This window comes from Cottoperca gobio, chromosome 22 (assembly GCF_900634415.1).
Source record: "Cottoperca gobio chromosome 22, fCotGob3.1, whole genome shotgun sequence".
Classification (NCBI taxonomy): domain Eukaryota; kingdom Metazoa; phylum Chordata; class Actinopteri; order Perciformes; family Bovichtidae; genus Cottoperca; species Cottoperca gobio.
Window position 1 is genome coordinate 4,302,511 of NC_041376.1, and position 25,396 is coordinate 4,327,906.

Below are 25,396 nucleotides of genomic sequence, written 5' to 3' on the forward strand. Positions count from 1 at the left end.
CACACACACACACAATCACATGTGAACTCGTTCAAATAGAACACTCTGTAGCTCTCGCAAACGCGCGCGCACACACACTTTCACACCCATTTAGCCCACCACACCCTTTCAAAGTCTAATGGTTGGTTTAGCTCGGCCAGGACTGCAGGATGGCAGTGTTTCTACCGTCAGTGCGACAGCAGTCCTGCATGACTGGTGGAGGGAGTTAAATCAAACTGTGCGACAATGACCCTGCTCCATTGTTGTTTGTGGGTATGTTTAATGGGAATGTTAAGTTAGAGTGTGTATACTTGATGCAGGCATTGTGCCGGCGCAGGAGGCCAGACTGGACCCCAAAAACAGTCTTTTAAATTGACATACTTCAACCACAACCTGTCATCTCAGTATGCTGCACTGTGTTCCCAAATCAATGTGTTTCTACACAACAGCCTCATCGTGTAACAAAGTCACATATTGCATTGTGCAGTATATTCACAGTGGATCATGTGGCCTGTTGAAGTGAAGTAATGCAGGGTTCAACTGTTTTACGTTTCTGCACAACTATCTGGCCTTCTTCTGTGTGAACGACAGAGAGCAACACCATAAAGACGAGAGACTGTCCCAAAGTGAGCATCATTATCCTCGTTTGTTTGATTCGTCACGTCTCACCCTTCAAGATGAGGACACCCATTTCAGCGCCACCTCAAAGTGCGGCCATTTAGAATCGCTATAAACACTGTGGCCGCGGGGTGCAGCGGTAGCTCAACTGGTAGAGTCGGCTCCTCGCGTACGAAGGCTGAGTCATTACTAAAGTGGCCTTTGTTCGAATCGGACCCGCAGCCCTTTTCTGCATGTCGTCCTCTCCCTCTCCCTTTCCTGTCTACCTATCTGATAAAAGGCAAATACAGCCAAAAGAAATAATCTTAGTCTCAAACTAAAACAAAAGGTCGAACAATCTGCACATGGTCTGAGAATATTCTACGTCAAACATTTTAATTCACTCATCATTCATGATTTCTTTGCCTTTAAGTGCACACAGAGGATCCTGAAAGACTCCAAGGATTCTCCTTTTTATGCATTTCTTTTCTTTTCTTTTTGATGTGGCTGGTGAGGATGACTAATCTAACAATTACAGGCAAAACCTGTCAGGATGTGGGTGGTTGTGGTTGGTGGTGGTGGTATTTTACCACTAAGATCATAGTGAAAGATGGCCATCGGTTACCCAAAAGAACTAAACAGATACAGCCAGTTGAGCTCTTCTTTCAAATGACAGTTGTAGGTTTTACAAATCTAATCCAAATACATTTAACAATAAAAGGTTGGCTTGCAGGACAAACCACCATGACATATTACACACAGATATCAGATGATGAGATGAGAGAAAATAGACACAGTCAAGAGGTGATGTAATGTTAAAACTAGAATTACACCCTTGCGGTTGTATGCCCTCCGCCAACCAATCAGGATGCAGTTTACATCCACGTCTCTCCAAATTATGGTCACAATTTCCCCTTATGTTCCGTAGTTATGGCGCTGAATAATGGCCTGGAAAGTGTTTTTGCAGAACGTTATAATGTCATCACAATGTTTTGTGAGGTCACAGTGATCTTGACCTTTGACCATCAAATTGTGAATGTTTGTGCCAAATGTGAAGAAAATCTCACCGCGATCACGAGAAAGGGACGGACAACATATTGCCTCTGGACACGGAGGAATAAACAACAAATATCCTGAGACGGGAATAAATCCTGACCCCCCACTCTGCTTCTTTGAATTCAGTCACCCTGGAGCAGTGCCTTGAAGGCATCGTTTGCCACTGACCACTTGGGGAAGAGACCTGGCCTTTAAGAGACACCCTTTAGTTACCTGCGACTTCTTCCACCACTAACCATCTCAATCCTTCTGGGCCTTTTGTATTTCCCCTTTCTTTCCCCATCATTATTTTTGTCTTTCTCTCTGAAAAACATCCAGGTACCCATATCATTAAAAGGCTGCTTGAAGTAGAGCCCAGTCCAAGTCTGCCAGCTGTTCCAGATACTGCAGTATTATGCTCCAAGTTCTGGAGAAGAGCAGCGCATTCAAGCACACGCTACACACCCACGCTGAAGAGCACATATGCATCGGCACACACAGGTGTCGTCATGTTGATGCACCCTACAGATCGAATGCTGTCTGCCATCAGGCCCGTCAGAGGAGGGGCTGCTGCAGTCTGGACTGTTTCTCTCAGCTCGGCAACGGTGCACAAAAACTCTATTCAATTTTGTATCGCCCCTGCTGTGCACACAAACCTTACAATCCAGCCAAATGACAAGTTGTATTTTCCTGTTCAGGGAAATAATGATAATAATAATAATAATAATAATAATAATAATAATAATAATAATAATAATAATAATAACAACAACAACTGAAGAGCGTTACCCAAAAAGAGCAGTTTTAAATCCTGGTAGGCGTAGTTTTTTGTTTTGTTTTTGCGCCTGGTGTTTTTGCTGACTGGGTTACAGTTGGTCACTCACTTGCATGTTTGTCTGCCAGGGCGATGAGTGTGCTGGAGATGTCCCTGCGCCGGTAAAAACACACCACTTTGGCCTCCACGTTCCCATTGGCTGTCTGCAAACCAGAGACAATCGGCGTTACCACGGCAACAAGTGGTGCCGCACACAGAGAACCCACACACACACACACGAAAAAAAAAAAAACCTTAGATGAGGCTAGTTCTTAACTATGGCTGAAAACACAGTGTGAGGCTACTGCAATTCTCCAAAATCACAATAAGTGTTGCAGACGTCAGGCAGTGTGTGCTGGGGGTCTGTGCTGCACTAACATTGGCTTCTTCCTCGTGATACTACATGGGTTTGCTGATATGGAATTTGTTTTTTTAAATTAGCAGAGCTGCATGTTTTATCAAATGTTACCTGAAAAAAAGAAACTTAAAGCTCATTCAGAAATTGATTTGTCGCTTCTTCTTTTTTCACACAAAAGAAAATGGAACGATGGAGAAGACAATGCAGTATTGATGAAGTGATTCTTTAAAGTGTTGCATATCATATTTGTTACCATATAGGCCGGGTAAATTGGATTATGATCTCCCTCATAAATCGTTGTAAGAGGAAGACGGATGGCGAGATGGAGAGAACGCTAACACAGCCAACATGTCATATTGTCTTTTACATTCTGCACACTTTAGCACCTCAGACTTTTTCAAATCAGAGAATAATTAAAAATCCAATTCCCCACATCTCCGTGTTTGACAAATAACAAGTACAACATCATTTCCTCACTTATGATCGTTTCTGATAGCAACACTAAAAAAACATTTAAATTAAGGACATGTTTTAATGAAACGCAGACGTGAGTTTGTGTTTAGATTTTGTTGTTGCGTTGACTTTTTTTTTTTAGGGCAAGCACAGATGCAGCCACGGATAATCTGTAGACGGAACATTAAGTAATATTCTCTTTGTGCGAGAAAGTTAAAAGTGTAAACTTTACTTGGAATACAGGCCAAGTGCACAACAACAACGACGAAAACACCGACGGAACAGATTTACAAGTCAGCTGTAAAACAAGAATATGGGTGCAAGAAGAAGAAAACATATCTAAGACTGTAAGGATGCATCAAGGTACAATTTAAACATCCTGCAGCCACGCAGCGAGAGAGAGAACTTTATAAACATTTAAAGCTTTTCAAACGCACTTCAGTACAGAGGCTGATGTGAATACATTTTAAGTAAGTTAATGTCTTTATGGTGACATTTCAGTAAAGATCACAGAGCAGTCTGACGAGGTAAAGCAGAGTTAAGAGTTTCCGTTATAACTTCATACATCGTACATGTGCATGAGCCTAACGTCTTCCCAATTAAAGAGAACACAAGGTTTAACAAAAAGGTAAAAGACACGTCTGCTATGATCCCAGGGGTAGTGTCGTTTAAGCATGTGGCTAATTACATGCGGCTTATTTCAGTTAATGTTACACTTTTTTTTGCAAGATTAAATGATTCGTCATTTGGCAGAAACTACTTTGATCAGCAATTAATGGTTTCGGTCAGTTGTTTCAGGCAAACACGAGTAAAATCCACCTTCTCTATTGCGAGGATTTCCAGCTTTTCTTTGTCTCATATGAGAATATATTTAGTATATTTAGTATCTTTAAGTGTTGGTCGGACAAAACAAGCAATCTGACAACATTCTCTTGCACGTTCATTATTTTCTTCCACAAGGACCAGAAGAGTAATGAAGGAAATAATTGTTAATTGCCGCCCTGGATTCTTTAACCTGTAAATCATTTTTCATCCTGTATAATTATTACATTTGTGGCACCAAGTAAAAAGGAGATTCTGCAGGATGTTGCTGTTGCACTGGCGTTCTGCACAAAAGGCTTTCAGCTTCTGCTAAATTCTTAATTTGCATGCGTTGTTTTTTTTTAATAGTTTTTGAGCAGCTGGTGAATGTCAAGACTTTACCAAACACTGCATTATAATTTCTAAACATGCAGCTCAAACTTTATGGAAGAGAAACCCAGAGCTCCCTGAGGAGCAGAGCGACTGACAGTGACAGGCAGAATAGAGGGCTCACTCTGCGCTCTGTGTCAATCACATTAAGCAGCCGCCATATTATCCAACACAGGCCTGGGACAGGGGACAGACAGCGGGCACCTGTAACTAGTCCACAGAGACGGGCCTCTTTTTCTGCTTCCTTGACTGAACAATGTGCAAGATGGCAGGCTGGGATTTACCAGACAGCATCCAGAGCAACATTATCATGCGTGTGATATGTCAATACGACACTGCTTTTACGGCTTTCAGTGCAGTGAAGAGATGTCATATTTGAATGGCACGTTAAGCATTTTTAAAATGGTATAATGCAATTTTATTGTCCAAAATAATAACTTCTATTGTCATTGTTATTAGCATATCAACTGGCTGGTCATAGACGATGAATATCTCACAAAATGTTGGCGTAAGATACAAAAAACAGTTAAATAAGTCAATATTTTTGCCGTTGTCCCACAACAGTATATCCTGTTTTAATATGCCAAATTCTCAATTCATTTCCCAATGTGCACAACATTTCCTCAGTAATTCAATAAATGATTTGGTCTATAAAAAAAACTGTCACTTACAATTTCGTAAAGACGAAGGTGACTTCCTTAAATCGTTTCTTTCCTCAGACCAACAGTCTGACATCCTGTAATATTCCGTTTGCTCTCATGTACGACAAATAAAATCTGTAAATCCTCACGTTTCTGAAGCTGAAACACGGGAATGTTTGATATTTCTGCTTGAATAAAATGATTGAGGGATTAATCAACTGGTTTAAAAATCGGCGAATCATTTCAGTTCTGGAATAAAATGTAAAAATAATTAGTTTTACCAATAGTGTTTGATTAAAATACATTGTAAACTAACTAAATGTACTGATCCTGAGCGTTATAATATAAATACTGGTATGTTCCCTTACCACCTAATAAATAGCCAACTCTTTATAGAGCAGTCCACGGTGTATAGTATAAAGAAGCCTCCAATCATCACAAAAGATCCACAATTAAACTATTCGAGAACCCAATATTATACAATTGAATATCGTACAGAAATGTTTTACACACCTTTAGATTTTTTAATGCTTTAAAGATGCATTCAAGAACATACAAAGGCAGTGAAGGTTCACTGATCTGATCCGTAACATATTGGGGTTTTGAATGGTTGGCATGAAATGTGATGGACAGCTGTCAGATCTGCGCTGCATTCAGGAACACTCACCTTGTTCAACTCCTCTATCCTCCTGATCAGCAGTGGGTTACTGGACGAGTTCTCAAAATAAACATAATCTGCAGAGGAACAGCGAGAAGGAGGAGGAGGAGGGAGTGGGGAGTGGAAAGAGAAAGGGAAAAAGCAAAGAGAAACGTCAGTCAGCATCTCGAGGTCATCCAAACGTTCAGGGTGATTTCCAGTTGGACAACACTACGACATCTTAATTAGTCAAGAGGGAAGCGCAACACAAGCACCCACCAAATGTTGGTTTAACTCCATTGGGTCAGTTTCAAAGTAGGGCTGAACCGAATGCGAGTTTATAAAAGTTTTTGGAATGAAGCTTTGAATGTCTGTCGTCATGTTGACATGATTACATCTATCTTTTTTCATAAATGTTGACTTTTGGACGTTTGGATCACACAAGTGGGAAATAATCTCCATTCAGCCACCACTGGAATCTAATTCTACAAATACTACAATTAGTCCTAATGTTCATCTGCAACTGTGCAAGACGTGCGAAACAAAAGAAAAGCTGCGCCGTATTCGAATGTTGATTTAGAATTTGAATGACGCTTCAAAATGTTCTTTACCGCCCTATTTCATACACAGGAGGTCCAGCAGTAGTTGGGAGGTCTGACTGAAAGAGACGTTGACGCACAGATACACACTCTCCAAAGCTTTCCATTCAGACTGCAGCCCAGCATTTCCTCATGCTTTCTTTGTCTCCTCACCGTACATCCTCCCCATGTGTGTTGTTGTTGTTGTTTGCATGCACGGTGTGTGCGTGTGTGTGTATGTGTCTGCATTTGTGTGGGTGTGTATGAGAGACTGCACAAGCTTTACCACGCATGTGTGACTTTCCTATGCATTCAAGTGTGTGTGCGTGTGCGTGTGCGTGTGTGTGTGTGTGTGTGTGTGTATGGCTCCTGGCACTGCTCCAGGCCCATTGGAGGCTTAGCTCTCACCAGGATGTCCCCACAGGCCTCACTCTTGGTAGGGTGCCTGGTCTTAGCCCTGCATGTGTCTTGGCTGAGTGCTGTCAGATTATACCCCACACTTGGTTGGCTGCCTGGAGCTGGAGCTATCCTCCCTTCACCCTGAACCTCACTAGCCCATCCCCCACACTCCTCCCGGGCCCCCGTCTTCATGACCGACTAGGCCAGAGATCGCCCGAAAATTCCACCAGCATAACCGCGATACACACGGACTCCTGCTTTTATTCACTGCGTCCAACACCAACTGGTTCTCACACCCAGGATCTGCACCCACATCTAATGTATTTTGCTTTACTATGTCTTAGCCAGAGTTGAATGAAAAATCCACCTACAGACACTTGAACACATCCAGAAACATCTGTCACGCATCTTGTTTTGTGTGTGAACAACTTTTCTGTGTTTGGTACAGATCTCTCCAGACTATAACTGGGTTGTATAAGAAAACAGTAAATGGGACATCAAATTACCCATGTTGATAGATGTGAAACAAAAACTGCAAACATTCTGTTTCCAGCTTCTGGAATGTAAAATAAACTGATTTTCTTGCCATTTATATTACCTTAAATTGAATATCTTTAGTTTGTTGTACTCGGGTTCGGTAACAATCTCGAGTAGGTTTGTCACTAACAATTATTTTCATTATCGAATAATCTGCAGGTTATTTTCTTGGTTAATCAACTAAATAGAAAATAGTCAAAATAATAAATGTCAATAATAATTTCCCAGAGCCCAGGGGGGCATCTTTAAATGTCTTGTTTTGTCCGCCCAAAGGTTTATAATGATATAAAACAGCAGATCCCAACATGTTGGACTGAGAAAGATTAGCACCATCCTTGAAATCTGACAGTAATAATGGATCTACATGTTTACGTTATTGTGTCTTATACAAAGTCCTTTTTGTTACACCTTCAATGCACAGATGAATGGAAAGATACACCTGCGGCTTAGAATATTACTTCCTGTTGTCTTGACTTGGGTTAGGCAATACGACGGTGTATACACCATGCGATTTGGCAAGATTTGGCAATACCATTACCACTGCGTTAGCTATTCCGCGTGATCCAGCGATCTCGCTAATCCAGATGCTTCGCAAGGTAACACGATCTGGGCAGACGTTGAGGAGGAGCATCCCAGCCAACCCAAGATGAGGAAGAACTCTGGTTACATGATCACCAGACATTTGCACACAGTAATATCATTTGCCAGCTTTTTTTAATGAAAGATGAGCAGAAGCTGCAAATAAAAGAAGAAAATAAATTGTGATGAAGTAGAGTATGGTTATTTTAAAACCATTTCTTAATTGAATTTACTGAATAATTAGTATATTTTGATATTATATCATTACAGTGATATAAAATGTAATATATCGCCCACCCCTAGCTCGGACGCGTCTCAAGAGTTGACTACAAGCTTTGATTTTGGACGGTTTGTCAAACAAAACAAGCAATTTCAAGACATCACCTTGGGCTTTTGGGAAACTGTGATTGGCATTTTTCTTATTATTTCCTGAAAATTTATAGACAAAAGAATTACTTTCACATCTGAACTATAAATAGTAAACATTGTCTGCTGATTAACTGCCAAAAAATGAGAACATTTCAGAGACAGAGGAGGAAGATACTCTCTCCAATCACATGCATCTCCCACAGACTACAATGCTAAGCAGCTACTGATTCTGAGTAAGGGGCAAACCTTTGACTGGAAAACCTTTTGCTCCACTCTCCCTATTGGTATTCCTCTCTCCACCCACACTTGCACAACTAAACCCAACAGATTCACAGCCTGTCTTTGGAAGGAATCGCAAATGTAATTTATCTCTAATTAAAGTACCTGCAGGCTGACAGTGGGTAGGTAAAGGATAAAAGTAAATATATGATCATTTGTATTAAGAGGTACGTACTTAACACTTCCTCTTGTGGGTTAACCAAAGCAGCAACAGTAGTTCAGAAAGCATGTAAAGTGTAATTTCTATAACAGCTTCTTCTGGCAACCGCATACTCAGTACTCAACATCGCTACGAGACGAGGAGAGATCGTCGCATCACGCCTGTCTACTCTTCACCCTGAAACAGCTTGTTACTAGACTCCGCTGCCACTGTGACATCTTCATCCTGCTGTTGAATATCAAATAGGCCAACTTTGAAATTGAGCGGTGCCGAGACAGAAAATAAAGACAAGATATCGGACTTGCTCATTTTCTAACACACAGGGGGAGAGGCAGCGAGCCTGGAGGTCAGAGGTTAGAGACTAGTTGTGATCACCAGACTGGCTGTAAAACTGTGGATCAGGGGAAAGTGAGTGAGACGGTCTCCCATTTAGGGATGAAACCACGGCAGGGCCATGCACCTAGTGTCATTGGGCTTTGGACTGGGGGGGGGGGGGGGTCTCTGCAATTTGTAGAATACGTCACCTTGGAAAATTATACATTTTTTCTGCTCTCCCAATAATTAGGGCTCCATTATCAACTAATGCGTCGACTATTTCTATTGATTTATTTATTGATTATCTTTCCGAAAATTGACCCGAGTTTACATTGATGTCTTCAAATTTGAGTCACTGTTTAGACAATAAAATGTGACGCAAATGTGAAAATGGCAAAAGTGACAAGCTCCACAAAAAGCCCTTACATCTACAAAGTTATGAATCAACATATTAATCGCCTGAGTAAATGTACATACTATAGCTGGACACTGAATATTTTAAATTAGGCTGCAAAAAGAAAAGAAAACATATCCTGGGACGCATAAAAAAAAAAAAGGCAATAAAATGTCAATGTTCAGAAAAATCCTGATCAAAAAGTCGACGGGTCTTATGACAAACCGCAGAGAGAAAATGTTGACCTTTTTTTTTTTTGGCATTCAACGTTCGCCAGCTCTGAGGGACCAATTAAACAAGACTCAAAATGCGTCACGCGCCATTTCAAACTGAAGCAGAACCACATGTCAAAGATTTGGTTTTGGTGTGAGGTTGGGTGTGATTCGCTGCCGCAAGGTGTGTTTTTTTGGGAGCGTTGGTGACGGGAACATGTCTCCCAGTAGTCCTTCATTTAGAGTCGCTGTGAAGGTGGGATATTGGGCACAGCTCGTCGTCTTCCGTTTTCCTGGCTCAGGAACTTCAGTTACCAAAAATGGAACCGCTTTTAAGTTCAACCCATGTCCCCTCCTTGCCGCCTCCGGCAAGAGAAGGAAAACAAGAATGGGGAGAAAACGGTTAAGTGACAGTCAAGAGTGGGCTGTTTGAGTGTTGGAGTTTCCACCATGTGAGGAGCTGAAGCCTGGTAGAGAGCGAGCTGGAGAGGAACTCAAAATGAGAGCAACAGAGAGAGAGAGACCGAGCGAGGGCAAGAGAGAGAGAGACGGAGAGAGAGCAACAGAGAGAGAGATGGAGCGAGGGCAAGAGAGAGAGAGACGGAGAGAGAGCAACAGAGAGAGAGCGAGAGAGAGAGAGAGAGAGAGAAGAGAGAGAGCGAGAAAGAGAAGAGAGCGAGAGAGAAAGAGAGAGACATAGAGAGACAGAGAGCGAGAGAAAGAGAGAGACAGAGAGCGAGAGAAAGAGAAAGTGAGAGAGTGCGGGCCTGTAGGCACTGAGCAGCGTCACTCAGTCTCTCCATTTTCCCATCAGCCCTCCCGCCGCCTCAATCCACGTATAACCCCCCTCCTCTACCACTCTCCATCCCCCGCTCCCAACGCCAGCCAATTCGCAAGCATCGGTGACTGTGATGTCACAGTGCAGTCAAATTTTGTGCGAGCCAATCAAGGCATGTTACCGAGCTCCAAACAAGAGTCTGCTGATTCAAACCAGGCCAGAGACAGACAGACAGACAGACAGACAGACAGACAGGGAGACGCAAAGATGAGAGAGAGAAAACCTGATAACTGATGGAGTCAGAGAGGAAGAGATGGACATAAAGAAGTACACGGCCTCGCAGAAATGTTAGTGGGCGAATGAGTTGGTGAAACTGTTAATAATTGACAGAAAAACATACGACCATACACGCATACAAAAAAAGACTTTTGCCTGGTGCACACTCTCTACTCATGGTTTACCCTCCAAATTACCCACTTGCATCTTTTTAGTAAAACTGATCCCGTTTCTATATCCGTCCGTTTGTCCTGATGTTACCTGACTTGTTCATTTCAAACAATCCGAGTTGAAATCTGAGAATAATCAACGTTGTAGAGGGTGCTTTCCAAAAACCTGACCGGTATGATTTCAGCATGCCACCTGTGCCTACTTGAGAAAACTAAATACCACATGCATGACATGCAGTGAAGGTCGTATAAACATCTTGGTATGGTAGTATTATCCTGCGCCAACACTTGCAAGATGTCAAAAGATAACTTTAAAGTTGGTAAAGACTGGTAGATGGTTGTTTAATAAGTTAGAAAGGTTGTCGTTTCTGATATCTTAAACCTTCTACCACACCTTACTGCAGTGATCAGGTCGAGATGCTGAACAAAACATTTCTGCAAATCATTCTTGCCTCAACATTTTCTCAAAAAAAGGGAAATGATGCGTCCGTTTAAAATATTGATGTTGACACATTTTCCAGCGGCAACCCCATTAAAGTCATCTTGACACAAACAGCTGTACAGGAACTTTTGCCGAAAAATATATATTTCAAAAAACATATTGAACTACACAATTTAAATCAAAGAAAAAGTACAACATCCAGTATCTGGAGCCAACTTTGTGTGCTGGATGCACGCACACAAGAATTAGAATTCAGTCTCCATACGCAGCTATAGAAAATACAGTATAGGTACAGTTTAATATATATGACAGTAATGAAAAAGGCATGGGCTCGAGGTAGGGAGGGAGATGGGAGAAGCAGGAAGTGGAGAACGTGAACATCCTCCCACGCTTGTCCATGCACACATACCCCCACACGATGCTTACTCACACACACACACACACACACACACCGAGAGGCGTCTGTCGTCATGAGGAGCAACCACGGAAGAGATTATGTCTCAGACTGTCAGTGTGGATGGAGGTTTCTATGGTAATGGCAGAGAGTTTAATTCTTCTACCTAATCCCACACTTTGATATCACTCTAACTGGCATGATCAAGCCATCTCTCCAACCTACGAACACTACCTTCAGGTAATACTGTAGATTAATGTCTTTTACTTAATGCTCTGCAACTCTGACCTTGGAGATAATCCACATTGAACACCATCAAATGTGCCTTTTTCATAAAAACGTCAGAGTTAGTCAGTTTAGTGATTTTAGGAGAGTAATGAGGTTTGATCTCAAAAACAGTGGCAGCATCTTCACTCCCATCATTCATCTGTTTTGCACTTGTGCCACAGCCCCCAGTACAGCTTGTTCTTATTCAAATGTGATTAATCAGCAAACACGTGTAGGTTTTACACTAACCTTCTCTCTAAAAGAACTATTTTAGTGCAGACCAGATCTTGAAATCAAAATAGCTGCGGTACCGCAAAAGACGCCGCAAGGAATCTAGCTTGCAGGAAGTACTTTTTATTGTGATGGATGTGTGTGCAGTTTAGCCTCTTAAGAAATGTGACGATGGGATGGGGACACTTGTCATGCATCTGTCCAACTGAGGGTCCTGAATTCAGCACGATGGCGGCGAGCAAGACTCAAAACTTAACTCTGCGAGTACACCCACCAGACCTGCGAGAGAGGCAACTGCCAGCGTGGGAAATTAACACAAGCCACCAGCCAAAAAAAAAAAAAAAAAAAGTGTGGGCACTGTCAAAGTTTGTAAATTAGTCAGTTTGTAGATTAGTAAACATTACAACACCTTTAAGCAGGGTCTGAATCATAACTGGCAGCGTGGAGAAAATCCTCACCAGCCAAAAGAAATGGGGGCATTGACAACCAAGTTTGTCACTTTTTAAAGTTAGTAAACGCTACAACACATTCAGCACATTCTGTACCAGAGTTGTCACACTCAGACAGCCTCAGTGCAAGTGTTTATTTAAAAGGATAGCTTCACAACTTTTACAGCCTTTCTTAAAAAAAGGCAGGTGCCCAAAAGAAGATTGAAACAGGTTTTTCTTGCTGTAATCATGTTATCACCCGTTTTTACTTGCATTTAAAAAAAAAAAAAAGATGCGCCCTTAATCTACAGTGCTGTGCAATACAAACATGACAAAGTTTACCTGAATCTCCATGAATCAGTCATACAACTCAAGTGTGCAGAATCCCCTCTGTGCTTTATCATCCCCTCACTGCAGCTCAGCACATAAACACTGTTTAAGGAAACACTGAGGTGGGGTTTGTAGCTGTGGAAGATACCCGCCTGATGTGTGTAAGTAAGGCCACGTTTAGACCGACATTAGCTCTGTGTGCCTTCAGCAAAACAAAAACACATCCGGTTCAGGTATTTGAAAATCTCATGTCACTGGTATCCTGGCCAAAACAACTGTTGACTATATAATCCCAATAATCATCAACATATGCTGAAAGTCTTTGTAATGGCACTAAAACACACTGGAATCCCTTTACCTTACACTTTGTTAGGAAACTAATAAGGTAATAACAAATCATGGAGGTTCCCCTGCATGAATAAAGGACAAATTAAAAGTGTGCGAGTCTGTTCTTTCTCTCATGATCATTTTTGTTTCACTTCTCTACCGTAATAGTCACTTAAACCGCTTGTTCAAGTCACTCATGTGAGGATATTCCCAATTATCCCGATAATGGAAATTCTCCACGATCAACTTATTGTGAGTGTTTTTATCGCCTATAGCTTCCCATCCCTAATTGGAAGTGTGTAAAGGATCTTTTGAAAGCCCGGTAAGAAAAGGAGGAATGAATACAGCAAGCACAACAGGTTTCAATGTGCACATGGGCACCTGACCATTGTTGTAACAACCACTTCCATCATTCAAATGGAGATCTCACCTAAACTACATCTTCTCTCATCGTCTCACGAGTCCTTTTTGTGTGAACAAGTTTGCAGCCACACTCTTGTCGAGAGGTTCAGACTTTTAAAACTTCTGTTCATTAAGATGATGAGACTTATGATGTAGCTTATAGTCTCCAACACTTTTCTGTGTATATGGGGGGGGGGGGGGGGGGGGGAGAGCACTAGGAAGGGGCACTGCAGGCGCAGGAAGAGTAGCGTGTGGCCTGCACGATAAAAACAAAGACATCAGGGCCTACGGAGCCAGCTTTTGTTCACGCTTCAAACACAAGGGAAGTCATTGCTTTTTCAAGATGATCCTGCATTGTCTTGCAAAGTGGCGGCCATCTTTCCAAAGGGGTTCTGCTTTGTTCTGATGTGGAGTTAGATTGGTCTCAGGAGAAACTTCAGTCCATTATGAGGCTTATGTTGGCCAAACTGTGCTTGTTTTTAAATTACATTATTACTGTGACTGTTGAAAAACACAATTTAATGGTATGTTTAATTCAGTAATGTGATTTTTATGCTTTGTGGTTTCAGATTAGGTTTTAACACAATTAGGGCTATTGGTAATGATTTGTTTTTTTGCCTACTGAAGGGCAAACAATAACTTGTATGGTTAATATGATGTCTAATAACACAAATGTTATTAGAAATATAAGCTAGTCGAGCTCTAAAGTATCTCAGAGAAATGAGTGTGTTGTAACTTCTTCCAGCTGGAAGGTGCCAATAAAACAATGTGCATTACAGTGAGAAGTTAGAAAATGAATATGATGCGTGTACAGAGTAGTCGAAATAGCAGGCCGCCTAATATTCATCCTCCACCTTCATCATCCTCCACCTTCATCATCCTCCACCTTCATCATCCTCCACCTTCATCAACAGTTTGAAGGCACAGAAACAGTTGTGATCGACAGTCAACAGATTTACAAAGAGTGCAGCAACTAAAACTTATTGTGATATCTTTACTTTACATTTTGTTTCGTGGCTCTATTTTTCCACTTCTCTACCGACTTTTTCAAGCCACTCGTGACGATCTTCCCGATTATGGAAATTCCCCACGATCAATTTATATCGCGGTGCACAATTAAATCCAATATTGTCCCATCGTTAGTTAACAATGTCCTCCACATCAACAGTTGCAGGAGTCATTGTCCTGCGAACAGGTCTAAAGCCTGACTGCTGTGGCTGAGGGGCTTTATGATCCTCCAGGAGGCCACACAGTTGTGAGTGGACTTGTTGCGACTCCAGAGCGATATTTGTTAACGTATTAAATGTGAATAGTTCATTTTACTTCACTTTAAACCGCAGACTGCAACAGTATGAGGCCACAAGACACCACCCTAAAGCTACAACATTGGGATGTTTTTTTTTTTTACCGTTTTTGCAAGCAAATGAGTTTTCTTCAAGGATATAAGTTAAGCTGGTTAGCATCTCCGCGAAGAGGCCGACAGAGTGAAGCGGCGTACTAAATTAAGCAACATTCGGCTGATGAAGTGTTAACTTTGTACCCTGCTGTGGACATAATCCTGTCCTCACTCAGGTAGGCCTTGTTTCATTTGACTAAATAACAGGGCTGTGACGTTGACTATAGGCTATTTTTGATGTGGGTACCATGCCAAAGAGAGTCATCATCAGCATGCCTGTTTCACTAGACAATTGTCAGCGACTGTGTGTAAATATATCTACAGAATTTAAATCAATCACTCCATCTCCCTTTTGACGTACACATGACTGCATACAGTTAAAAACCAGTATGCCATTTGGCTAACCAACTATAACAAGGACTGCAATCGAAAAAACAAAAAGTACAGACTGACCAGATGCCAACGGATAAGGGAACAATCTTCTGAAAAGTTACACCTGCCATCTACTACAGTGTACATCCCTCATCATGGCACACCTTTTTATGGTTGTTCTGACACTTTGACAGTGAAATTTGTGTTTTAACATTTTACCAGTCGCCTAATAAAATGTCATGTTGAGTCAAACTTCCGCAACACGAATATGAAGTGTGAGATCCATCCTTTCTCATATCCAGTTCCCCCCAAAACACCAACCAGACTTATTTAAACTATAGCTGTAGATACTTTCATGTGGCTTTTTTCTTATACAAAGTACCTACAGGATATGAATCAAAGCAGCATAGGGGGGAAATGAGTGGGAGGGGAAAATAGGAATCTTAATTAGGTATCAACTGGAGATGCCTGTACAAAAGAAGAAGAAGTAACCCTGGTTTAAATATGCATCTTTAAGCATGCAATGAGATTTCTATGTTCTCATTTGAGCTTAAACTTTTTAAGAAAATTCGTGTACCTTTCTTTGCACTTTCTATATAAAAGCATCTACTTGCTGCCATTTCCATGCAAATGTTACTGTGTGTCTGCAGGTTAGTGGATTTCTAATAATGCAAGTTATCATTATTGAAAGAGGAGTTGAATGGCACGCAAAACTTTTACAATACGTTCGCCATGTTACCTTAAATATATAGAAACACAATGCATGCTACTTTAGGTGCATCAGCATATCGAAGTAGTTGTGAGGGATTCATCGCAAGTTACAACAAACACAAAAGAAACGAGGGAATCCAGACTACTCTTCATCACCATCCTCCTCTTCACCATCATCATCTGTGAAGCACAAGGCTCTTTAGCTTTAGGAAAATAAAAGAAGGGAAGGAAAGACGGACCACGCTCTGTTAAAAAGACCCGCGGTGGATTCACGGCGAGTCCGCCATAAACACATTACGAGAAGGTTCTAAAATGTTCCCCCGTCCACCTTACCTCCAACCCGGTACATGTTCGCTGCCATGACTGCCCCCGGTCCCTGGCTTCCTCTCCAGGTAGAGGGGTGGCTCTCTTCTCTCTCTCGCTGCCGGAGCTGTGTTAGCACTGCCGCCGCTGTGTGTTGGAAAATGGTGGATTGATCAATACGAAACAGACTAGCTGAGGGACCTTAAAGAGACAGTGCACTATTTATTTCCCCCCTTCTAAACCTGAAGTTCGGCGGCTGTAATTAGGTTTGGTTTCAAGTTGTGTAACAAATTACTAATTTAATTACTAGTTTAATGTTGTAACCGTTAGCTACTAGCATTTTCAAAACATAGCTAACGTTACAGGCGTCGTTGTAGTCCCACAAGTGACGTCACGGTCTCATCCAAAACCAACGGTTATCCCATTCTCTTACACTGAAGTCAACTTAATTGCTATTTTATAATGTTTTTCTTTCTTTCTTTTTTAAGATTTTCAATCATGTTTGTATTCTAATAATTATTGTTTTTTATTTAGTTTTTTTTTACTTCAAACAAATCTCTGTTTTCATGTAGAAATAGGTATACATTTTTACGTAATTGGCCTGATGTAGCACAGAAAGTGGCTTAAAAACTGGAGAAAATATCATTAAGCAGTGTGATCACCCTGTTTGAACACTAAAATATTGCAATATCTTAAAGGTGAAACCCGGGTTGTACACATTTTAAGAGTTTGCTAATGCCTATATATATATATATATATATATATATATATATATATACCTGAAACATAAGCATTCCTGTCCCATTCCTAAATCTCTTAGCTCGGTGGAGTCAAGTGAAGGCCCATGAGGTTAAGATTTAATTAATGTATGCAAGTATGGTCATTACACTCACATGTTTATCCTTAACGGCTGTGATAGTAACTATATCAATACATGATAAAGATTACTTTACAAGCAATGTAGGGTTATAGTTGTTAGGGTTGTACACTTTTGATTAGTGTATTTTATTTGCTGTTTTTTTTTCTAATGAGAGTCTTTACATTTGCTCTGTGATAAAGTCAAATTATGTTGTTCATGTTGTGCATATACCTGTCAAACTATTTCATTTTGTCCACATGCAACAGTGTGAAGTTATGACTAAAGCTGGAAAAAATTGTGCATACTACAATGTAGGTTTATACATTAAAACCGTGCTCAAATACACATATTTTAGCTCATATTTTGTAACAAATAGTTGCACAACATTATGTACGCAGTGTGCAACGAGGGCAGCACAGTGACTAATGATATGATATTATGGGATACACAGGATTCTGGCAGCATGACAGGGAAATGTAGGACTATCAAACTTAATACAACCACCTACTTAATTAAATAATGGACGTGCATACATGTGGGCAAATAGAAAGTGGGTAGGATTTAGTAGTTTTGCATAATCTGCAGTGGAAAAATTACATATTTTGTACTGCAAAGACCAGCAAGACCACTGCTTTCACCCACCACAAACACAGATATTCACCTTTGATATTTTAGGATTATACTGCGGTATATCATAATCAAAATATTTGCTTCTAAAAAAAACACAAATGAGTAGAGCTTTTGTTTGCAATAAAAAAATAAATAAAAGTGTTTAGCAGAATAAGTGAGACATGGTATGACAAGAGGGTGAAAATATAGTATAGTCTTTTGCAGATAGTTGTTTGATTAGCTCAGTTTTCATCGTGGAAACAAGCGAGGAGCCTCTGTGCTGGAGGAATGCTGTGGTGAAGGCTACATCTGATCTATACCATATGGAAGCCTCAATTACTGTTTTCTAACACAGGGGACTACAGCCTGCAGTCACATGACCGCCATAAGCCAATCGTGTGTACTTACAGTACGCACTCCTGCTCAAGTGTGCAGTCTCAATGTTGGAACTGTGCTGCATTGGAGGGATTCTGCATTGTGTCTCGGGGCTCTTTCATGAAAAAGAACGAGAGGAAATACAGTGAATTTAAGAATGTTTTTCAACGCTAATGTGCAAAGTGGGAACACAACTAACTATGTTGTGTTAAAGAAATGTAAGAGCATTATTACCCAATGGATATTTTTTGCATATCATATATTTAATGCCCAATATATGCTCTTGTATAACATACGGTGCATTTCTGCACACAACACATCCATTATCTGACTGAATACTGCTGCATGCTGTTTAGAACATTGCTCCCCGTATTGCACTTTATTTCATATGCTTACCTTGCTAATTGACTGCAATAAACAAAAAGTATTGCAGCACATCACAGAATATTCCTGTATAGTGTGTGTTACATGTCATACAGCGACTGGCACCGGTGAGCTGTCTTCCAAGCTGTTGTTATGTTCCCCAATAAACTGGGAAAGAAACCGTGCCTTCAAGAATAAACAATGGGGAAGTCGATGTACAAACTGTTACACAGCGGTATAAACTTAATATGGTCTCAATTAAAGAAAAATAGGTGGTCAACAATATAGCCTTGAGTGTGAGAACTGTGACTACTTTCATTAGGAGTGTTTGTTTACTTGGCTGCTTGCTGCTGTGCAGATGTTCTTTTTGAATCCACTTGCTCCCCTGCCAGATGTTGCTGCAGTCAGGAAGATGGGCAGATGAGCATGCAGGCAGAACAGTATACAGTATGATGCAGGTGTTCTCCCCCGATGGATCCATGGAGAGGGATTGGCTCCAGACACAGAGCGTCTGCACAAAACTCCCCTCGGGTTTGGTTGCAGTCCCGGAGGATGACCTCTGATGGCCTCCCTTTCTTTCTCCCACTTTCTCTCTCATCCTCTTTCTGTCCTGCACTCCTCTATGCTGCAGGAGAGACACAGAGGAAATCAATTAGGCCTGTTTCCTGGCAGAAACCATTCCACATTTTTGATTGCGCTTCCTCGTTTGTTCGCTCACTGGGGGTTGTGCTTGGATCCAGAGACACGATGGGAGGTACAGCAATAAAAGGATTATTGTTAAAGCGCTCTCTCCTCTACATCTAACTGTACATAAGCGTAGTTCTGCAATAACAGTGGAAAAACACTGGGATTATTCAATCATTTCTATTGTGGAACAATACCCAGGTAAGTGTTCCCTACACCCCAAAGAGTCAGTCAGCCAGGTTGGTGACAGATATCTTTCAAGCCGCACCACAGTCTTTGTTTGGCAACGACAAACTCTGACTCATGCAGTAGGTGATAAAGATATTAATAATAACTTTATTTATTATTAAAGACAGAGTTTAGAAAGTACTAGGACAGACAAGGCAAAGGCAGGATACTCAGACGAATATATAAGAGCAGAAAGCCAAACAAAACCAAAACCTCAGAAGATTTAATATGAATTAATATAAGACGGTAAAAGTAATGAACAGACGACAATAAAACGTAAGTATATAACAAGTATGTATAAAGTATAGGTATAAGATATAGTGAGTGTGAAATAGGGCTGCAACTAATTGATTTCATTATGTTCTCGATGAATCAATTAATCGTTTGGTCTTTAAAATGTCAGAAAATAGTGAGAAATGTCCATTCAGTATCTCTTTAAATGTCTTGTTCTGTCAGTCCAAAGCCCAGAGATATTCAGTTTAATATGATATACAACAGAGAACAGAAAGAAATCATATTTCAGATGCGGAAAAACAGCATTTTCTGCCATTCATGCATGAACAGTGACTTCAAACGACTTAATTGATTACCAAAATGTTCGGTTGATCGACTAGTTGACTAATCGTTGCAGCTCTGATGTGAACTAAAGCACCAATTGAACCTCATTAATTAAAGAAAACACTGAAGTGTATCAAATCACACAAGCATAATCTTTGATTGTCTGTCTCGAGTCTATTGAAGTCCTGAACGCGACAGGTCTCTGTTGCAGACTTCATTATGTGTTCACTGCTGTGAAAGCTTTGACACGAGGCAGCGCTGATGCTTTTCATTGTAAATCTCTGCTGTAGGGGATCTGTCAAACCGATTTCACAGCTAAACTTATCAGTAACTGAATAAACACAGAATCTTGCGCAGGACACACAGCTTGTATTTGTCGATATCAGACCACAGGGGGAGCTATTGTCTTGCTTTTGACAAAACTGCACAGCGGAGACAAAGGCTTGGCTGCTTTATGGCCATGCATGGTTGGATACAGTGAAATCCATCATCTGAAGCTCATGAAAAACAAACATTAAAACTCCCAAGAGCAGTAAGAAAGCATCACTATTTGGTAACACCGATGCCTAACTAGAAAAACAAGACGCTCCAACATGTACTTCCCCCGTCCCACCAGCAGGGGGCATCACTCACACAGCCTTTCTTTTGTCCTGAGTTGTCTCCTGACAAATAATTGATGCAGTGGGATGAGGAATAAAGGCCATCTCTAGAAGAGGAAATGACACTTCAGTGAGTTATCATGATTTGGCACGATGCCAGTGAGTAGCATCAGGGCTGACACACAAAGATGTTGACTGCATACCTCAAGGATAATATAAATCAAACTTTGCAATCATGTCCTCATAATGGTCTCTCTGTTAGAGTGCTAGAAATCTGGTTTATAGTGTGTGTTGCTTTTGGAGGTCATCTGTTACTGCAGACATGGTTTGGCTGGAAACACTCAGCCTACTTTGAAGGATTCATAAAAATCCTTGGCCCTAATCCAAAGGGATTAACCATATTGCACTTGTGGGTTATTGATACTGTGACCTTCACAGAATGAAAGCGGAATAACTATCACACTGAGAAGAAAGACCGCGTCAGATATTGAGGCAGACAGTTGAATGTGTGGCACCCAAAAAGACGCTCCTTCTTCGTCGGCCCCTGGCCCCACCTTGCAAGGGAATCCCGCCGCCAAGTGTCCACCGCAAGATCATGTGCCAAAAATGCCAGGAGCCGCCAGACGAGAGCAACACATTTTTTTCGTGAAACAGCTGGTGAACTGCCAAATATGTCTCCATCTTCAGAGAGAGGAGAGGCACTGGCAGTTGGTGAGAGGACTGTGCCATGTGGGGGGAAACCGACACAGCACTCAGACATGAAAAAGGAATCACTGGAATGGCAAATGGCATCAGAAAGTCACGTCTTGAATTTCTTTCGAGAATGTTTGTCATTTTATTGGTTAAGACCATTAGAGCAGCACCAGCTGATGTCAAGACGAAAGAAGAATTTAGAAGAAAGATTCAGCAACTTGTGATACATATCTTATATGTCTGTACATTCATCGATCCAGTTAGTTCAATTTCAATTCAATAAGCTTTATTGATATGACATGTGTTCCCGAAGCACAATTTCAAATATGAAAGACATGAAATGAACACAAATGTTAGTAAAAAATTGTATAAAATAGATAATGTAATAGTATTGGTACAATTTCAATTTGATTTAACTTGCAAGACAAACAAAAACAAGTATTAATCTGATAATAGCATAAAGTGATCGGGATAATCAAAGGTCTAATATTCTATGAATAACAAAAGGAAATCTAGAGAACTGAATGATGAATATTGGAGACTGAAGTGTTACTTTATACAGCTAATAATTCAAGATGCAACTTGTTGCTTCAACGTGTCATCATTCATCAATGAATTATAAATATATATCAGTTAATGCTTCATGGCACACGTGTTAAACTCCAGGTACGCCGGCCAAATACATTATTTTTGTAGGTGACTTTGTAGAACAAATCGTATGTGAGAAGACTATGGGATATACAGTGGATATGAAAAGTCTACACACCCTTATGAAATTGCAGGTTTTTGAAACGTAAAGACAGAAATAACAACAACGTAAATGTCAGACTTCCATCTTTAATGTGATCTTCCAACAAACAAAAATCCAGAAAGATATAATTTTTAAACACCCTGATTGCATAAGTCTGCACACCCTTTCATAGTGAGGACTCTAGCTGTGTTCAAAGTTATTTAATCACATTGAAAATCGTGCCTGTAGGTAAATAGCATACACCTGCCATCAGTGAAAGTGATTCTGATTAAAAGCAGAGTAAAGTCAGCTGTTGCTGTAGTATTTGCTTGAATGTTTGGGGTTGCATCCTACTGGGGGAGCCATGGAGCACAAAGAGTTACCTAAAGAAACTGCCAGATCTAATTATTGAAAAGTACCAATCAGGAGAGGGATATAAAAGAATAGCGAAGGCATTGGATGCACCGTGGAGCACTCTCAAAACCATCATCAATAAGTGGAGAAGATGTGGCACCACAGAGACATTGCAAAGATCAGGACGACCCTCCAAAGTTGATGAGAGGACGAGGAGAAAACTTATTAGGGAGGCAACCAAGAGGCCAACGGCAACATTGAAGGAACTACAGGAATGTTTGGCAGCTACTGGTCACTCCTTGCATGTGTCCACCATCTCCCGTATTCTGCACATGTCTGGGCTATGGGGTAGGGTGGCAAGACGGGAACCCTTTCTTACAAAAGTAAATATCAAAGCCCGTTTGAGTCACCCCAAACCATGTGGGAAAATGTTATGATGTGACGACCATAGCGACTGTGAAGCATGGTGGTGGTGGGAGCATCATGCTTTGGGGCTGCTTCTCTTCAGCTGGGTCAGGGGCTCTTGTCAAGATAGACGGGATAATGAATAGCTCCAAATATCAAGATACTCTGGCACAAAACCTGCTGGCCTCCGTCAGAAAGCTGAAGATGAAGAGGAATATCACGTTCCAACATGACAATGACCCAAAGCACACGTCCAAGTGGACCAAGGCATGGCTTCAGAAAAGGAAAGTCTGACATCTACCTTGTTATTCTGTCTTTACGTTTCAAAAACCTGCAATTTCATAAGGGTGTGTAGACGTGTTATATCCACTTGTATGTATAAGAATATGGGACCTGCAACACATATAATCAAATATTTCCTTTTGGATTAAATAAAAGCATGTTGATAAAGTAAATGTCTGGCCCTTGATGTGATACTCATTTTACATTGTGGCCCTTAGTGAAATTGAGTGTGACACACCTGCTTCATGGTATTCATCTGACACACAGCGGAAAGGAAAAGCCACCATTAAAAGTGAAGACCAAACACACTAAAGAGGCTCTCAAGTGATGTATCACTGGAGGTTTTAAATCATGTGTGAGTCTGAGTGCTGCCAACCATTACACGAAAAGCTGCTGATTTCATTCTAGTCTGCTAATTAGATATTTCACCTTGTTAGGCTCCTAATTTGGATGGAAACCTGATCTCTCTTGAGCCTCAACAACACTTGATTAGAGGCTGTAATGTGACACCTTCAGACATTGATCATGGACTAACTGAGTACCTTTTTGTTTTCATGTCATTTTGAACCACGCTGGATGGACGTGTGTAATTTGCCCGCAGGCTGTTTTGTGTTTTTGAGACATTTTTATTTTAGAATAAGTAGATTATTTGTCACGGAGCGTGTTTGTGCAGCACACAGGAAACCAGGAACAGTTGGTAAGGATGTTTAATTTCAGAGCTCAGCAGGTAGAGAGATAATCAGCACAAGTATGAAGTAAGGTCCAAGCAGACGAAGCGGTAAGGGACAGGCAGAGGATCGGGACGGGTCGGCAGCAGGAATTCAGCCCGGAAAGGAGCGCTGGAAAGTATTGCATGAGTTGAAGTACAATCTGGAGCAGGTGCGCAGGTGAGGTCTTGGTTATATATATATATATATATGCAAATGTGAAAAATGTGTTTTACAGAAGTCCTTTATATCCACAGTAATCAATGTGTATTGTTATTTTGTCTTTTTTTCCACCAGCTGATCATATAAACTTTGTTAGTTTTTGATCATGATTATTTAATGCTTAGCCAGCTCTGGTCCGTGTCTGCTGTAAGACGCCAGGAGACAAGAAACAAACCAAACAATGGGATTGTTTACTTAAAAAGACTGATTGTGTAGATGAGTAGCTTATTTTCCAATCCAAACATATTGTTAACCTTAAACATAACGGTTCAAATGATATTTTCTAGACTTTCCAGAGAAACTCTCTGACCGCAAGATTATTCTTTCTTTGTCCCGCCAGGTTGTTAAATATGACTAATTTCTTCACACAAGCTTTTCTTCAGTGGACCCCATGATGGCCCAGAGGTCATTACGACCACCATGTAGATTGATTGTTTAAAGTAAAGCACCATGAAGTCCTCTGATCCACCCCGCCAGTAGGGATAGCGAGGTGTTTCCAACCGTTTTAATCCTGCGGAGACTAGCGGGAGGTACAAAGTATTTCAAAGGCCCCAACAAGCCCCTAAACCAGGACAGGATTTGCTAGTGTGCTTTGTTTTCCCCTTGCAGCACCACCCATGTTCAGAGGGTCTAATTATACACCACAAGAGCTGCACTCAGCATGTTTTACTGTGTAGGGCAGCTACATGTGGAAGAAACACACGCACTTTTGTTTAATGTGGAGGTATAGAAACATTTTCCAGGGCAGATTTTCTTTTGTGTATGTAATGTGGGGCATGAAGGCATGACCTTGTCCCAGTGAGGGATATTGTTTGTGGACAGACGAGGGAGCGCCTGTCAGTTTGAGTACATGTGAAAGAGCAGAACGTTTCTTTCTGGGATTTCCAGCATCATTTAAAATACTTTTGACTTCAACTGTTGTTATAACCTTTAACCTTTGGAAACCTGATTGCCAAATTGTTATTAACAAGAACCTAAATCCTATTATTATAACATAACTACCAGAATATGGTAACGGTTATTTTGCTTAATGCTGTGAAAGTAAATGCATCTCTATTTTTACAAATATGCTTTTTAACTTTCTTTCTGATTTTTTTAGTCGTACGTCGAGAGTTAAATCAATCTTCTCGTCTATCTCTCTGCAAGAAAGTGATGAAGTGTATTTCCCTAAAGGTCCGACTACTCCTGTAATGTTTGTGTCAAACTCTCACACGTTCAACATCCAACCTGCGTGATTAATACACGCTGACCAGATGCCAGAACAGCTGATTGATGCTGAATGAGTGCAGCTCACACAGCACATTCAGCCCTGATACATCCGCTGAGTAAGATGAGTCTTCAGGACGTATTGATCATTAATCAATTTCACTTCAA

At 40.9% G+C, this 25,396-nt stretch overlaps 1 protein-coding gene across 2 annotated transcripts in view; it reads right to left on the reverse strand.

Moving 5' to 3' along the window:
- mta1 (metastasis associated 1) overlaps window positions 1-16,541 on the reverse strand; it is a 45,043-nt gene extending 28,502 nt beyond the window's left edge. For both annotated transcript variants that reach the window (XM_029460676.1, XM_029460675.1), the window contains exons 1-3: window positions 16,385-16,541; window positions 5,736-5,803; window positions 2,496-2,589 (exon numbers count right to left, since the gene is read on the reverse strand). In XM_029460676.1, the coding sequence (XP_029316536.1) occupies window positions 2,496-2,589; window positions 5,736-5,803; window positions 16,385-16,412 (190 nt within the window). In that variant the 5' untranslated portion in view covers window positions 16,413-16,541. The remainder of the gene's footprint in view (window positions 1-2,495; window positions 2,590-5,735; window positions 5,804-16,384) is intronic.
- Between the last annotated feature and the right edge of the window lie 8,855 nt (window positions 16,542-25,396).